At 36.3% G+C, this 14,211-nt stretch overlaps 1 protein-coding gene across 2 annotated transcripts in view; it reads left to right on the top strand.

Annotated features, from left to right (window-relative positions):
- The window catches only part of SBNO2 (strawberry notch homolog 2), a 47,735-nt gene extending 34,006 nt beyond the window's left edge, over positions 1-13,729 (top strand). For both annotated transcript variants that reach the window (XM_072404811.1, XM_072404812.1), the window contains 16 exons: positions 4-83; positions 287-481; positions 619-746; positions 828-959; positions 1,066-1,201; positions 1,297-1,409; positions 1,532-1,603; positions 2,494-2,602; positions 4,566-4,637; positions 5,843-5,986; positions 6,063-6,157; positions 6,267-6,359; positions 6,440-6,571; positions 7,668-7,744; positions 9,104-9,294; positions 9,408-13,729. In XM_072404811.1, the coding sequence (XP_072260912.1) occupies positions 4-83; positions 287-481; positions 619-746; positions 828-959; positions 1,066-1,201; positions 1,297-1,409; positions 1,532-1,603; positions 2,494-2,602; positions 4,566-4,637; positions 5,843-5,986; positions 6,063-6,157; positions 6,267-6,359; positions 6,440-6,571; positions 7,668-7,744; positions 9,104-9,294; positions 9,408-9,847 (2,209 nt within the window). In that variant the 3' untranslated portion in view covers positions 9,848-13,729. The remainder of the gene's footprint in view (positions 1-3; positions 84-286; positions 482-618; positions 747-827; positions 960-1,065; positions 1,202-1,296; positions 1,410-1,531; positions 1,604-2,493; positions 2,603-4,565; positions 4,638-5,842; positions 5,987-6,062; positions 6,158-6,266; positions 6,360-6,439; positions 6,572-7,667; positions 7,745-9,103; positions 9,295-9,407) is intronic.
- Positions 13,730-14,211: the final 482 nt, after the last annotated feature.

The raw sequence follows: 14,211 nt of genomic DNA, 5'->3' as shown, positions 1-14,211 counted from the left end.
CAGGGGTGTGTTTAAGTCTTTGATCATGAAACACTTTCCTTCAAATAAGAGGAAGAGAGAGAAAGGCATGCTGAAAAGAAAAAGTGCGTAGTTTTTTACATTTTTAAATTTTTTTCATTAGTTGTCCATTAAATTTAGTTTCTTTCCTATTAAGTATATACAATCCTTGTGTTGTGTAGTATGGTCTAGCTTCATCCCTTTAGTTCTATGCTTTGAGGTCTTGATTTACCCCAGAAATAGAACTGCATCTGCTTGTTTTCATTATGTCACTGCTTTTATTTTAAAGAACGAGGAAAACCACGCACCGGAAAGTTTTCACGTGGTGACCTTGCTGGATTAATACGGATCAGTGAGGAAAGCAGTTCTGATTCTGAAGGGGTTCTGGACAGTGACTCTAATTCCTCCCCTGAGTCCCTACAGGATAATGATGACGTTATTTTTGTAGAACACACCTTAAATGGGCTAACAATACCTGACCGTGGTAAGCACACACCATTTTATTATGTGATTTTCATTTTTTACAAATTTAATAAACGAGCTAGTTTTGACTTTTTATTACAGTTTACAACATATAGATAGGTCCGTAGCTTTCTGTATTTTATTTTACCCTTTTTCTAGGCCCAGAACAGGTAGAACAAATGAAGATGGATCTTTTGGCTAAGGTAGAAGAGTTGGGCAAGGAGCTGCCTCTCAACACTTTGGACATGCTTATAGATCAGTTCGGAGGTCCAGACAAAGTTGCTGAGGTATGTTGATTATGTCTACTCAAAACATGCTATAAACTTCACTTTTCAGATGTCATGGTAGTATATAATTTATCTTATTAGATGACTGGCAGGAAAGGTCGTGTAGTTCGTCGCAGTGATGGATCACTTGGATTTGAATCTCGAGCTGAGCAGAATTTATCTATAGATAATGTCAATTTAAGGGAAAAGGAACGTTTTATGAATGGAAGCAAGGTAAGCTGTGTTCACCATTCTGCTCTCATTCTGTTTTTAATCTAATCTGTATTTTATTAAAGTTTTTTCTTCTTTTCGTTTTTTTTTTTAATGTTCGTAAATGAAGCTGGTGGCAATTATTTCTGAAGCATCAAGTTCAGGTATATCACTACAGGCTGACCGGCGGGTACCAAATCAACGACGACGGGTCCACATGACGCTGGAACTGCCGTGGAGTGCTGATAGAGCAATACAACAGTTTGGTGAGCTCTATGTGATAGATATTTTGATGAGTTTAAATCTTTCATAGTATTTCCTTGCACTGTTTTTTTTGTATACTCACCCTAATTTTTTCTAGGTCGCACTCACCGCTCTAACCAAGTATCTGCTCCTGAGTATGTTTTCCTCATCTCGGAACTTGCTGGAGAGAGGAGGTTTGCATCTATTGTGGCCAAGAGACTGGAGAGCTTGGTAAGTACTGAGTAATATATATAATATTATTATTATATATATTAAAATTTTATTATTTTTAAAAAAAGACATTTGATCTGCTTTTGCTTGAACCACCTGATGGGATTTCTTCATCCAAACAGGGTGCACTTACTCATGGAGACCGGAGAGCCACAGAATCCAGAGACCTCAGCAAGTACAACTTTGAGAACAAGGTTAGTGGGGGAGCTCTATTGAATAAATTGCTTGCTTTAATGAAAGTGGTGACTTTGTTAAGGGTATACACAGCACAGGAATCTGTAAAGAACTCTTTAGCCAGCTATAGACATGCAGCAGACACCCCCACAAAACTCCTTCCCCAACATTGCCTACTTGTATTTAATTCAGAATCAAAATATATATAAATGTCCTGATTTTTCTTACCTTTAATATTCTTTTTTATGTTTATAGTGTTTTAGTTTTTGGTTTAAAAAGGAAAAAATATAAAATAAAGTATGGATTTTTTTTTTTTAATATAGTTTCAGTGCTTTTTTTGGCTACAGTTGTTTGCAGTTATACAGTTGTATAAGTATTAGTTTATCTTAAATAATGACAAAGGTATTGCCGAATAAAACAGGCTCGTAGCAGAAAAGTACAAATTGATCAGGTCCCTAGAGCAGTGATTTTCAACCACTGTGCCGCAGCACACTAGTGTGCCGTGGGAGATTTTCAGGTGTACCGTGGGAATGTATCCAATTTCAGTTAATTGGTCCGAAAATTATTATTTATTTACTGCAAATAATTTGTCCTCATTTGTCTATACCAGTGATGTATAGTGATAGGCAGAACAAAGAAATACTCTTCCACTAGATGGCAGAAGGTAGCTAATTAACCTGTCTGTGTGACATTTTTGTTTAGTGGTGTTCCGTGGGATTTTTCTAATGTAAAATATGTGCCGCGACTTAAGAAAGGTTGGGAAACACTGCCCTAGAGAGTGTGAAGTGGTTAAAATCCTATAACTCATTTGGCACCTTTTGCAAAGTTAACACTATATATACAGTTTAGGTGTGCTTTTATTAGGCAGTTGTATGTAATTGTGTTTTAATTGATTTTCTTATCTTTGTAGTATGGCTCAAGATCACTGGATCAGATACTATCAGCTATACTGAACCAAACACAAAGAGATGTGCCTCCTCCACCTGGGTACCCAGGAGGTCCTGCTGCTTTTTTCCAAGGTAAAGTGCGATTGAACATAATTATTATTTGGCATACTTTTCCAAAATATCAAAATAATATTCCCTAGCTGTAGTACATATCGAATCATACCTTGATTAAGGAAAGGTAAAATACAATTGTGTTTGTATGTAGGTATACAAATTCACACATGCTTTGCTCGCAGCCTTCCAGTTGATTTCCCTTGTAAATAAGGAGATCTTTTATCTGGCAGTAAATTTAAATTTTACAGTTCTTTAAAAAATGCACAAATCATTGCTTACTTTATTAGTGCTGTGCACTGTATTATAACCATTATAATTTTTTCCACTAATAAGAACACATGATTTGTAATGTATTTTGAGTACATGTGTTCTTTTCATGAATTGTGCACTTTGATTTCATATGTAAGGGAGAAAATTTGCAACCTAATTCCCCCCAAAATATAAATGTAAAAAAAAAAAGAGCACAATTATTTGCATTTCATTTAAACTGTATGTTTATTTAAAAATAATACAAAGACAACATTTGAATTAGAAACTAAAAAATTCAATTGTTTTAGGAAAAAAACGTGCCTATATTGGGCGTTATGCCAGTCATAAAGTTAGGTCCATAAATATTTGGACAGAGACAACTTTTTCTCTAATTTTGAGTGAAGTGATTGTATTAAAAAAGGCTGTAGTTCCTCACATTTTTATGCAATCTTTTTGTTCAACCCACTGAATTAAAGCAGAAAGTCTGCAGTTAAACTGCATTTGAGTTGTTTTATTTAAAATTAATTGTGGTAATGTACAGAGCCAAAATTAGAAAAAAAGTTTTCTCTGTCCATATATTTATGGACCTAACTGTATGTTTCAAAGGCGTTGAGACAGGGACATGTTTACCACTGTGTTGCATTATTTATTCTAGCATCAGATGTTTAAGAACTGAGAGCACCAATTGCTGTAGTTTGTGAATTTTTGCCTCACTGTTGCCTGATCTAGGATTTTAAGTCTCTTACCAGTTTGGGGTATGGTATGTCATATTTATTGTTTTATAATGCAGACAGGCTCTCAGACTATTTTCCTTCAAAGCCGTCATGTTGTGATACATGAGCAATGGCGATATCTTGACATTTTTTGTGTCATCCCAGACCTGCAGGCATGGTGCTGGCATTAAAGCACTGTACAATGATAACAACCTGGATTGTTCTTTTCCTCTTTAGGCCAAATGTGGCACAATCCATGATTTCCAAACCTTTTTTTAAATTTTGAATAATTTCAGTACAGTCAATGTTATATAAACTTGAATGCAGAAAAGGCAGCAGTGTTGCTGGATAATCATTATAAATATTTTTTTTGCCAAAAATGCCAAACCTACATTTATGAATGCAACAATGAACTGAATGGTTTTTATAAGTGTATTTAGTAAAAAAGAAGTATACATATAAATGTAGGTTTATGTTGAGAAACATTATTCTTAAATTGTTGCACTGTTTTCTTGTGGAGGCTTTGAGTAGTGTATCCCTCCCCATCTTTAGTCTCAGCCTCTCTGGAATGCTCTTTTTTTACCCAGTCACACTACTGACCGGTTGCTAATACATTTAATTTGTCTTTTTGTGTGTGTGTGTTTTTATCCTTTTTACAACTTTTCCTAATGTAAAGGAACTTTTCCTTCTTTGGTATATGCCCTACACTTGTCATTATTTAAAGTGTGTAACAACTAAACGTTTACCTGCACATCAACAGTTAATGTTATTTAGTAACCAAACTGAGAAATCATTCTTTTGCCTGGTACAGTTTACAAAACCAAAAGTGCCTTTAAGTAATGTGTTGCATTCTTAGGTAGTCCTGTGTGTTTAGTAAATAAAAAGTGCCGCTGGTACAACTAAAAATAACCTGTATCAACAATGTTTTATGTCAAAGTTTATGTGCCTAGGGTAGCCCAAACACATTATGAATTATACTGGTAGCATGTGTCATCACCTCACTGTTTTTGTTCTTTTAGATATTAAACAGGGACTGCTTTCCGTTGGAATTTGCTGTAGAGAGACAAAGTACAACGTTGTAGTTGATAAAGGTATGACATCGATATACAATCACACTGACCATCAGTACTCACAATAAAGGCATCCATTTTACTTGAGTCATTCTGGGTGAGGTTATCAAGGAAGTTTTAAATAGCAACCATAGTGAATAATTGCAGTGTCTTTCAAAATCTGACTGCGGAAAATTTGCTTTAGTTTTTAACCCCCGAGTGTGACTCGGAGTGGATTTTACCTGCAAATTTTTAATATATGCTACTGTACACTTACATTACATGTTTACCTATTTTTTTTAACAGATTTTTGTGTTTTTTTTATTTAATGTTTATTATTAAATGTATTAAATATTGGACATATTTTGGTGAGTTATGCCTAAAAATGATAGCCTACAATGTAAAATAAAATTTCCATGCAAAAAAAATGTAACCCTGTTTGCATGGAAATTTGGACAGAATTAGACTGGTAGGGGAGGTTAAACTACAATTAGGACATGCCCTAATTGAAGCAAATTTTCGCCAGACTGATTTTAGTACAGGTAGTCCCCGGGTTACATATGTGATAGGGTCTGTATGTTTTTTCTTAAGTTGAATTTGTATGTAAGTCAGAACAGGTACATTATTTTAATAAATGCAATTAGAACAGATGTTTGTCTCAACATATTATTAGGCAGCGTGGTGTCAGTTACTGTATAAAATGCTCACTGTGAGTTATTCACAAACAAATCAAAAAAAATTTTTATGGAGCCTAGATATTTATTAACTTCTGAAGCAAGCTGTGCTTTGATATGCAAAAAGAAACAACTACAGAGTTTGTCTTGGTCATTAAAGAGTTACAAGAGTTTGCAGAAGAGCTCAGTCTCAGCTGTGTTTAGCAAAAGATTTTTCTTCTGCAGTTCATGCAAACAGCCCCCTCTGCCCCATCAAGCCTCCCTCTTGCAAACGAACCCATCAAGCCTCTGTCCTGCACATGAAGGAGCAGGAAAGCCTCGTTCGTTCATATCTAGGAGTCATTCGTATGTCAGATGTTCTTAACACTGGGACTACCTGTACAAGTTTATGCATCAATATTGCATAATTTTAAATTATGCTAGAGGACAACTGTAAATATACACTTATCTAAATAGCATTACATTTTAAGTAAACAGATATTTTTTTTGTCCTTCATGTTATGTCATGAAAATTTTTTGCATTGTATATAAGATGATCTTGAATTAAATTTTTTCCTTACTTATTTCTTGCAGAATGTTCAGTAACTAAGTTTCTAAACCGAATGCTGGGCCTAGAAGTTCACAAACAAAACAGCCTATTTCAGTTTTTTACAGACACATTTGACTATCTCATCGAGAAGGACAAAAAGGATGGCAAATATGACATGGGTATCTTAGGTAAGACTTATGCCCTTTTGCCCAATGCAGATTTGTTGAGTTGTAGATAATATGAATAATAATATCCATTTTCCAGATTTGGCACCTGGAGTTGATGAAATTTATCAAGAGAGTAAAGAAATTTTCCTGACCCCTGGGCATCCACAGGATGGACAAGTTGTGTTTTACAAAGTATGCTTCTTACACAAATCATTATTTACTGCTTGCCTTGTTCCTGACCACTGTGAAATATTTATCCCTTTCTTAGGATGTTGCCTCACAAACTTCTTTTCAATTACAGATCAGTGTGGACCGAGGTTTAAGTTGGGAAAAGGCACTGGAAAAATCTTTGCAGCTTCAAGAACCCGAAGAAGGCTTTTACTTGTCCTACAAGGTGAACAACACAACAATGCTGGCTTGTTTTTTGTGTCTTGCATTTTGAATTTTTTTTTCAATTTTTTTTTTTCTCTGCAGGTTCGTGGTGAAATGTACTCCGCAGTTTTGGCTGAGCATAGGCATGGTAAATCTTACAACCTGTATAAACCAAACATAGGAAAACAGAGCCATCCTGAAACATTGGATAGTTTGCTAAGTAAATATTACAAGGTGGGTTTTAAAAGTTAATCACAATAAACCAATAACTGTTCCAGTAAGTCTGTTGTTTTCATTAGGGTTTTGCAACAGTTTGTGTTAGATTTGATAGTCTTAGGTTAGGGCTCTTTGGGAATGTCTAAATTGTGTTTGTTAAAAAAAAAAAAAAAAAAAAAAAAAAAGATTATTTCAAATTATTTGTTTGTGCAAGAAGATGACTTTTCATTGTTTTACTGTAAGTTGATGTATGTCCTGTACAAACAGTACAGGTTGAATAAACCTTTTTTTTAGCAAGTATTTTAATCTTAAAGTTGTTTAGAACCCCCGTCATTTGTTTTTTCTTTCACACTTGGTAGTACAAATTTGACAGGGTTATCTGGAGCTCCTTTAAAGAAGGATTGTTTAAGTTTCTGTCATTTTGACAACTTTTTACCTGACAGAATGTTAGGGGAGCTCTCTAACAGCAACAAAGACAAATTAAAAAAAAATCATTGGACAGCAGGCAAAGAACCCTGGCAGATTTGTATTTCTTTCGATTTCCATGTTGTACATTTTCATTCTAGTAAAATTGTTGCCACCAGGACAGAAAGTGGTGTAAGATCTCAGAGCCCAAGATAACAGTAGAAACCAGTCTGGTTCTGATCCTTCCGCAGTTCATACAGGTTACAAGTGTTGGCTTGGCATTTACTTAAGAAGTCCTTAAGTCTGAAAGCTGTTTCCAAAAGGCAAGTGGAGGGCAAAGTACCAGTCACGAGTATTGCTTGTAGGTTCCTTGTGGTTTATCATCTTCCTACTATTGGCTTGCACTTCAGTGTGCATCTTTAAAGACCTCCAACTTGGTAAAGGAGCAGGTCTTTGCTTCCTCATATATGAACTCCTGCCCACAATGACAGTGGCTGTTTATTGATATGCATTACAATTGTCATCTCTGTAAATTTGGTGTATTAAATTATTAGTAGTGTATCCTGTGTGTCACTGTCTATACAATTTTACAACTGTACAAAGCACAGATGAGTGTAAAGGAACCACTAAGATGCATTTCATAAGACAAGATTACGAAACCCTTAGTTGCAGTTTGTACAACATATAACTTATCACATACTTGTTTCAGGTTTCTCCAGAAAAGGCTCAGCAGCATTGGGAACGTCAGTATATTTTCTCTTTGAGCAACTGCAGTCACACAATGTGGTGAGACATCTTTTTATCCCTACAATTCATTCTCTCTTTTTATCCCTACAATTCATTCTCTTTTCTCAAACAAAAGTCTAGTTCATAAACTGACACGGATAATGATCTATGCCTCTAATGTGGTTAATGGGTACTTTTGTCAACCTTCATGCCATTACAACACACAGTACTGTCTTAGTGGGTCTGTGGGTGGAACCACTGTTCACAATGGGAAACTAAGTATTAATTTTTGAAGAAAATTTATTGGGAAGAATATTTTTGGTGGAGGGACAGACAACTGAAAAGGTTAGTATCCAATATGTTCAGTTCAGAGATCGAGTCGTTTTTAAAGGTGTTCATAGACTGAGATATTGAAAGGATAGGAATGGTGATTGGCCTGTTTTGCCGTTGGGTATTACACCAAAAATCCACTATTGGTGGTATATAATGTTTGGTGGTTGGTTATATGATAATTGGGTAAACTGAGAAATTTTCTTTCTGATAACCACCGTGATTAATCTATGCTTTTAATGTAATTTCTCAGTTTTATTATATATTTGCCTAGGCAAATTGGTTTCAAATTATAGGAGTTTAAAAGTTACAATACAAACTCTTAAGAGCTAGCAACAATTTGGTAATCAGTTCCCAACTTCCATATACGGTCGCTTTAACACCCTGCATTCTGCTCACACTATATATATATATCATATACATTCCCCACTTCCCCCTTGTTAGGGATTTATACAGTTTTTTTTTTTACCGCCCCACAGCACCCATAATTACAGTTAATTTTTATGTACTATAGCTATGAATATGTACTATATACTATATAGTCATCCCACCTCCACAAGAGCTGCATTTAGAACCTCCTACCACCAACATTCATGGGATAATTTCTGGCGATATAGTTTAATGTTACGTCAATTTCTTACATTAGACAGGCAATTCAAAAATACTATAATATCTCCCACTAAGCCTTTTAAATATTTAGACAAGTGCTTTAGCGCAGACTATTCATTTATAAATAAAGACCCAACTGTGCTCTTGTCATGTAATAGAAGAATCTGTACCCCCCTTCTTAGTCCAGAGCACAGTGTGGTGGGTAAGCCGACGCAGCAAAAGAAAATAGTTCATGGCTTGATGTCCTGTTTACCAAGGGGATTTTTTTTCCAGCCATCGTGGCAGCCAGTATTTGTCCTGTAAACTGGTTTTCTTTGGTTGACCATATTTGTCCATCATTTTTCCACAAATGCAGAACCTATGCAATACTTTATACTTTTTCTGTAATACTTAATATCTCTACCCTTCACGGTTTGATTGTTTTTGTTGTTTTTTTTTTTTGTTACTTTCATAGCTAACCCTTGTTTGTGTTCTATGCAGGAATGGGAATTGTAAGCTGGTGCAGCAGGGCAAAGAATGTATACAAGGGCTACGCCTGCGACATTATTACATGTTGTGTGGTTCTCTGCTGCGTGTCTGGAGTCGGATGGCATCTGTTATTTCAGACATCACCAACAGTAGCTACCTACAGATTGTGCGCTTAAAAACCAAGGATAAGCATAAACAAGTTGGTAAGTAGCTGTCACTGGCAACACTCCTTGTCCCAGAGCAAAAACAGATAAAATATCCTTTAATTAAGAAAGTGTTGCTATGCTTTGCCTACCTATTTGTTTTCTACTTACAGGCATTCAGATTCCAGAGTCCTGTGTATATAAAGTACGGGAGGAGCTGAAACAAATGGATATGAATGTGAAGAGGAAACATGAGGAATCCAAACAGGCTGCTGAGAGACTCTCAATGCCCACTATGCTGTCTGGACCCCCATCTTTGGACCTTTCATTGGCCCCCTTTTTCCGTCCACCCTCACTTCCAGAACCTGATGTTTTGGACTTGACTTACAGCCCTCTGCCTTCCAATTTGCAGGAACAGAGTGGATTTAATTTCAGTGACACTCTTGGGAGCATCTTGTCTCCTAATGAAACTCTTCATAGCCAGCAGTTTAATGTCCGAGAAATTATAGAAGAAATGCTTCAAAAACTAAAAACGCCAGATCCCTCCCCCGCAGCGGAGCGTCAGAGTGTTATTCAGTTTGGAGGGGAGCACAGCTTCTGGGGTACAGGGTGACATAAAAGCCTTTCCTCCTGATAGCAGACCAGCGACTATGCCCCAAAGCACTGCTCTAACACTCCAGCACCATTTGTGAAAGAAGCCATGATTGCCGATTGTTCGGATTTTACCACCACACCAACTGTGTTCATCAAACTATACTACAACAAGGACAGGTAACATCTGAATTTCCAGAGACTAAAACTAGCAGTGCACCATCCATCATATCAGAGGACCAAGTGTCACAGAGATGCTAGTCTCTGACAGCCCCATCTACAGTACTCGGTAACACATCCATTACCTAGCTGCACTGATTGGCTGACATATCAGGTGCTTTACCCTTCAGCCTGTACCTGTTTTTTTTTTTTTTTTTTTGTTTAGGACCCAACTGCAGAAAGCACTCTGGGAACCCTGCGCTGTTTGTTTCTGTTCTCAGTCCCTGGTCAACCTAGGATAAATTTGAATTTCTGTTCAGTGTAAGTAGGTTTTTCTGTGTTTATGAGCTGACTCCTTACAGCGCTCAGCACTTTATAGTCTTCTCTGCAGAGCTTTACACACTGATGGCCATTAGAGCCATGAGCAATAGCATGTGTGAACAGAACAGAAAAAAAAACAAAAACGTGTGTGTGTGTGTGTGTGTGTATATATGTATGTATATATATATATATATATATATATATATATATATATATATATATATATATATATATATATATATATATATATATATATATATGTATGTATATATATATATGTATATATGTATGTATATATATGTATCTGTGTGTGGAAGGGATGGGGATACCAAATCCGTGTTTTAGTTCTTTTAACCCATGCTAATCTTTGCACTATTGCTGCCCCATAACAACCTCCCTTTGGGTAGAAGGGGCCTGGGTGGTCTGCTCAGGGTATATTTGTGTGTATATGTGTTTATATCCATAATGTTATATCTCAGGCTAGGTACTGTTTGTCATGCAGAGGCAAACACAGTTTGTTTTATGCCAAAGAAAGTCCTCTTAATTTAATCTTTTTGCCCATGTGGAAATCTTAGTTTTCTGTCTCCATTGGCAGGTGCTTTTTGGAAAGAAACATTAAGTATGGAATCTGTAGGTTTCTGTAGTCTGTGATAAGCATAAAATAGACTGCTGCAGTATCATCATTTAGACTAATACAAACTGACATGGTGCAGAGGTTAACATAAAGCAGCATCTACATTACCTCTGCTCCACCTAGTAGACATCACTTACTTTCAATTATTTCTTGGTTCCCTGAATGCCTTGCTTTTTTCTTTTTCTTTTTTTATTCTATTTTTTTTTCTTTTTTTATTCCATTTAGGCTTACTGCAGAACCCAGTTATAATAATACCCAAGGAATCAATCTATCTTTCTGCTTTTGTGTGCAATGTATATGTCAATTCTTCCTTTGAGCCTCACAAACCAATATTACTTTGTTAGTAGTTGTTTAAGATATTACATTTTGTATAGGTAGCAGATGTGCAAATTTTGAATGTTTATGATAAACCTTTTGGGTTGAAGGACTGTTAGTATGAACTTCTCTCAGTGCCAGTCCATTCAGTAGTCATCCTTTCATACAGGCTATACCAGAATGCCAGCAATCAGAGAGAAGATCTCCAAGTTGGCAATTTTGTTGTTATAGTTCACTTTTCCGTGTCGTTCACTTTACAATGAAAGGAATTTCAAATACCTTACCCGAAATTATACCCACACAATACCAACCTTACCCGAAATTATACACAAGCAGTACCAAGCCTGTATTTCTAATAGACTTACTAAGGGTCATTTTTGAAAGTGCAAAAGCTGTTTGTATCTCTCCACATGTTTTGTGTAAGATTGAGAATATTCATGCAAATATTCATTATGGAGGGAAATTCAGTTGTCCTTTTTTAGACATATTGGATTGTTTTGTTGAGGGCTGTGTATCTACACACAGCAGTAGAAAACATTCAAACTGAATCTTTGCAAGCAAAATGCCCTAACAAAATATCAGCAAGTAGTCTGCAGCAGTAAATAGAACATTACTGTTTTGTCAGGGAACCCATGAACTCAGTCAGACACTTTCAGAAATCCATCCCAAGTAGGTACTCTTGCAATCTGATGAGCATCTGCAGGCAATACAAAGCTTTAGCTTGGTGTGGGAGAGCAGCGAGAGATTTTCCAGAACTGTAAGGAAAAGGACAGGTTCAGACCGAAGGCACAGTAGCACTGATCCTAAAAAAACAGCATTGGCAGATTAGACAGTGGGCAACAGTGAACAGTACACTTTTGGGCTGCCCAGGGTAAATGCCTCATAAAGTGTCTGCTCTATGGCAGTGTTTCAGCAGTGGTAACCACACCACAACCTTTCAGCTAGTTTGAACATGTTTTTCCTGGAAGATTCCCAATCACATTATTCTTTAGACTGTTACTTTGCTAGATTTTTGAACAGAAAGGGTTAACATTAAATGAGCTTTGACTGAATTTCAAACTTGGCTAATTTATATCCATTTTTTATTTGCCTGCTAGTTAAAAATATGACATTTTTATTTATTACCGTCTTTACATTTTTTCCAGCTTTTTTTTTTTTTTTGCAGCATGTAAACATTTGGAGAAAATTTTTTTTTTAAATATTTTAGTGATGTTTTTGTTAGTGCATCTAAAAGACATTTAGAATTTAGGAATGTGGAATTAAAAGGAAAAATAGAACAATGTTAGGGGTTGTTGGTGTAAGACATGTTTTGGTTCTGTAAAGCAAAATATTGAAAGGAGCTGGCTTGATGGTTATGCAGTGTAATTTTAGTGCAATGCGTTTTTTTAATACTCAAAAATGCACTTGACAGCATTCTTCTTTTGAGGCCAGTATAAACATCTGGCTGGTGAACAGTCAATTATGAAGGATGCACACAAATAGGCACAATAGTTTGTAATGCACTACCTACAGATTCTTTGTGGTTTCATAAAATGACCCTTAACTTTTCTCACTGATATGTTTAGGTGCATTAGTATGTCTGAACTGGCAGATGAGCATTATTCTCATGACTACAGGCTTGTGCTGAAATCATGCAAAACGCTTTCATGTAACCCTCAGCAACTAATCATTTTTCAGTTGGAACATTGAAAAAAAAAGAGTGAAATCTGTTGGCTGGCTGGTAAAGGTTACAATGCAAAGCCCCTAGTGTAACTTCTTTATCTGTCAGCGGGTCTCTAGTAGTGTGTTTCAGTAATGCAGTCAACCAAAGAAAGTGTGACAGGGCAGAAAAATATCCATGTGTCTAATGGCAAACTAGAGCTCATCCTTAGTGACTACTGTTAGGGTTGTTGCCCTTTTCCATGCGTCATTATGGTCACTGTGGAGCAATGCCTTCCTGAACACCACTATGGCAAATCATTTTATGCAATGTCATTTAGTGCCTTGCTTTTCTTATACAAAATTAGCTTGTGTGCACCACTGCTGGATGGCACTCCTCCCATGTCATGTGTTTTCTGTGCCCTTTCAACTTCATACTGTATCTCAGGTATTTTACCCCCTTTTACTGTCAGGGAATTCTGCAACATATTTTGCTGGAAAAAAGTGCATGTGATCTGGCATCAAAGGGGTCAAGAGGAGCTGCTGCCACCCCCCCTCTGTTCTGTAAATTTATTCATGTGTACCCAGTTAGATCACTTACCTGGTTTGTGATCTCTTGGACAGGTTTGCTATTAAGTTATTATGATGCGTGCGTGCGTGCTACTGATTCTGCATCCTGCCACGCACGGGTCTCCTATACTTATTTATGACTATGTAAAATATATATATGTATACAGTTTTATTTAGAAGATGTGCCTTCAACTAATTCCTACATTTTCTATTCATAACTGAAGGCTGAATTCAGAACCTCAGTAAAGTTTTCATTGAAAAACAAAAGTCTCTGGCTCTTTATTCTGAAAGTATTGTGTGTCTAAATACCATGCGCAGCATATTATTTATGGTTTGTGCTGCTGGAACAGAATATAACTGAGAAAATGTGATGGGAAATCATATTAGAGTTACACTGGAATACAGGTGGGATCTTCTTGAGCACTCATGTTCCTGTGCCAGCTGTCAAAAAAGACTGTAGAAAAGATTTCTGTGTAATTTACCCTTTTCAGATATTCTAGTATAGAGGAATAAATAGTATGGCACTCAAAGAAAGGGTTAACATGTTCTCAGCAACAATCATTACAATGGGGGGGGGGGGACGAAAAAAAAAAATATTCTTAGGATGGTTGTACCAGGCTTGTAGGCCTTTTTATCTGGTCTAGTGCAGTATGAAATAAAGTAGCAATCGCTTGCACTCACTGTTTGGTGTTCTGATAACCTGTCTTATTGCTATATAGATAATTGTCAGTTATTTGCATGCTTGTTTC

Source organism: Pyxicephalus adspersus, chromosome 3 (genome assembly GCF_032062135.1).
Source record: "Pyxicephalus adspersus chromosome 3, UCB_Pads_2.0, whole genome shotgun sequence".
NCBI classification, from domain to species: domain Eukaryota; kingdom Metazoa; phylum Chordata; class Amphibia; order Anura; family Pyxicephalidae; genus Pyxicephalus; species Pyxicephalus adspersus.
The sequence above is the reverse complement of the archived record's forward strand: the minus strand, read 5'-3'. Positions and strand labels throughout refer to the sequence as shown.